This window comes from Tupaia chinensis, unplaced genomic scaffold, assembly GCF_000334495.1.
Source record: "Tupaia chinensis unplaced genomic scaffold, TupChi_1.0 Scaffold000355_1, whole genome shotgun sequence".
Lineage (NCBI taxonomy): Eukaryota > Metazoa > Chordata > Mammalia > Scandentia > Tupaiidae > Tupaia > Tupaia belangeri.
Window position 1 is genome coordinate 336,975 of NW_006159850.1, and position 2,781 is coordinate 339,755.

General features: G+C 65.2%; 1 protein-coding gene across 2 annotated transcripts in view; it reads right to left on the reverse strand.

The window, feature by feature from the left end:
* The window catches only part of SPATA33 (spermatogenesis associated 33), an 8,028-nt gene extending 5,383 nt beyond the window's left edge, over positions 1 to 2,645 (reverse strand). The window contains exons 1-3 of one of the 2 annotated variants that reach the window (XM_006152530.2): positions 2,527 to 2,645; positions 1,816 to 1,983; positions 7 to 243 (exon numbers count right to left, since the gene is read on the reverse strand). In XM_006152530.2, coding sequence (XP_006152592.1) covers positions 71 to 243; positions 1,816 to 1,983; positions 2,527 to 2,563 — 378 coding nt within the window. In that variant the 5' untranslated portion in view covers positions 2,564 to 2,645 and the 3' untranslated portion in view covers positions 7 to 70. Of the gene's footprint in view, positions 1 to 6; positions 244 to 1,815; positions 1,984 to 2,526 lie in introns of those variants that run through there. The other variant, XM_006152529.3, reaches the window with a different exon arrangement.
* Positions 2,646 to 2,781: the final 136 nt, after the last annotated feature.

Consider the following 2,781-nt stretch of genomic DNA (forward strand, 5'->3'; position numbering starts at 1 on the left):
ACCCCCACCTCAGCAGCCTGACCAACCACACTACTTTCCCACGATCCTGCGGGTCTTTGCTGCGCGGTGGTCACCTGTGACACCCTGGCCGTGGCAGTCCGATGTCGAAGGCTTGCCTGGGAAGGGCATCTGAGATGGTACGCCCCCGGCTGCTGGCCGTTGCTACGAGACGTGTGGTGACAAGCAGGAAGACCCCAAGCCAGGGCCTTGTCCGTGCGCAAGTTTGGACCTGGGCTAGGAGAGCTGAGGGACAGGGCGCCTGACTGCAGTTTCCCATGTGGCATCAGGTGGAGGGGGGCCACCCATCCAGTCTTGAGAAGATTTCCTTCACCCCAAAAAGTCCCCTTGTGATCTACTGTGGCCAGTCCCCATTCTCACCCGACGCTCCAGGAAAGCGATCTGCTTCTCTGTATAAATCTGTCTTTTTGGATGTTTTAAATAAAGGGGACATGGTGTCTGTGGTCTCTGTGTCAGACTCCTCTCTCCCCACATTATGCGGGGCTCCCCCACCGTGGAGCACGCGGAGGCCCGTCCCTCGTCCCAGTCCCAGGGTAGGGAGGGACTAACTGAAACTCCAGGCTCATTCGCCCTGCTGTTCCCTTCCTAGCCTTCTCCTGCCCACGTGGAATGAGGCCGACTGACAGGCATGGCTAGTACCCGTGCAGCGGGCAGCCCCCTGCCCACACCTTCCCTGGCTGGGAGCCCTCTGCCTGCTCCCGCCCCGGGACTCTCCCACACGGAGGCCGACCTGCCCCAGTGCAAAGCGCGGGGAATGCCTCCTGGAGCAGGTACAGCCTGCCTGCCCTGGTGCTGAGAGCTGCCCCGTCGGGGACTGTGTGGAGACAGCCCTGACACAAGGTGGCAGAGCAGACATGAGAGAAGCTGATGTCACGGTGCAGCTGCTGGGCAGACCACTCTGGAGGCCCGACCTTACCCCAGCGGTATGAAAGCTGCGCGTACCTGGCTTCTCCAACGTTCGGCTAAGAGCACCCTGACGGGAAGGGAGCATCTTCCAAACCTCATCCCCAGGACCCACCCTCCTGCGGCCTTCCTATGATGAGATCCCAAGTCCAGGCCTCTCCCAAGCCAGTGCCCCACTCCCAAACTGCCTGCTGCTTCTGGTCCTGGACACCCTCAGTCCGACAGGCCAGGCCCGGCTCCCGCTTCCCACCTCCAGGCAGGCCGGTACTCTCTGGACCAGTCCTGGCTTCCGGCAGCCCCACCCCAGCAGGCTCTGCTACTTGCTGCTGGACATCCAGGCTCACAGGGGCCCTGGTGGCAGTTCCCAGGCCCCTTGCTGCTAGAGGCTCCACTGAGGAACCGGGGAGCCCCCAGAATCAGACCCTGTCGCGCCTCCCGTGGTGGGATATTTCATCGCTCTCAAACCCAAGTGACAGAGCTGCAGACAGCTGGCACCTGGCTTCCTACGGGGGTTGGCATACCTTCCTGGCCCCAGGGGTCTGGTCCCACGGCTGTCACCAGGTGGGAACCGGGCCGGGTCATTCCCTCCCCTCCACACCGCACAGGCCGGCACCCCACAGTCAGCAGCGCGTGAATGGGGTCCCAGAGATCCCGCCTGCCCGGGGACAGACCCGGGCCCGAGCCCAAGCCCTGACTGCCTCTCTATCACTCGGGGACTGCCTGCACTTTTGCAGAGTCCGTGTTTCCCCCAGGGTTCTGGTGCTTACCTCCCACAAAGGGCCTGAGCCAGGTGCCCAAGCGACTGGGGTTCCCCGCGGGGCCTCAGAACAGGCAGCTGTCTGTCCCCAAGCCCCCAGGCTGCACCTCAGACCCTGTGCCCTCCAGATCTCCTACCTTCAGAAGAGGCTGAAGACCTCTGGCCCTTGACGGTGCCCGGGTGCAGGCTGTCTGGGGGCTTCTCGGCCTCCCTGTCCGCCGGCTTGGCCTCCGAGGAGTGCTTCTCCAAGGGTTTCTCCTTGGGCTTCGGAATGATGTGTGGGGGCCCCTTCTTGGGCTCCTCGCCTGAAACACAGACAGGTGCTCCACCTCGACTTCGACTTCCTGCTTTTCCCTCCGGGGTACAGCCCACTCCGCCAGGACAACAAGAGGTGGGGGAGGCAGAAGGGACTTGGGGGGGGGAGGTGGGGATAGGGGTGTGGAGGGGTGGGGAGGCTGGACGGGAGAGGGGGGATGGGGTCCAGGTTCCAGGTCTGGCCCCATGGTCTGGGGTCTGGAGTCCAGGTCTAGGGTCTAGGGTCCAGGTCCGGTGTCTAGGATCTGGGGTCTGTGTCCAGGTCCACGGTCTAGGGTCTGGGGTCCGAGGTCCGGGTGTCCAGGGTCCGGGGTCCGAGTCTGGGGTCTGGGGCCCGGGGTCCGGGGTCTGGGGTCCAGGGTCAGGGTCCGAGGTCTGGGTTTCTAGGGTCGGGGTCCGGTTTCTAGGGTTTGGGGTCTGGGATCCTGGGACCGAGGTCCGGGTTTCTAGGGTCTGTGTCCGGGGTCTAGGGCTTGGGGTCCGAGGTCCGGGTTTCTAGGGTCTGGGGTCCTGGTCCGGGTCCGGGTCCCTACCTTTCCGGAGTCGCTCCTTGCTCTTGGAGAGGCCCATGGGGCCCCGCCGCCCCGCAGCGTCCGGCCTCGGCGCCGCAGCCCGAGCGACTCACAGGCGGCAGCTCCGTCGCGACGCGGTCTCCACGGCAACTGCGTGCGCAGGCGCCCGCGCTCGGCCGTGTCCTATCGCGAGAGCGGGCGGCGCGACCGGAAGGGGCGGCCACCCCGGAAGTCCCAGTGCGCAGGGAGCTGTCGGTGCGATCGCGGCCGCCCCCC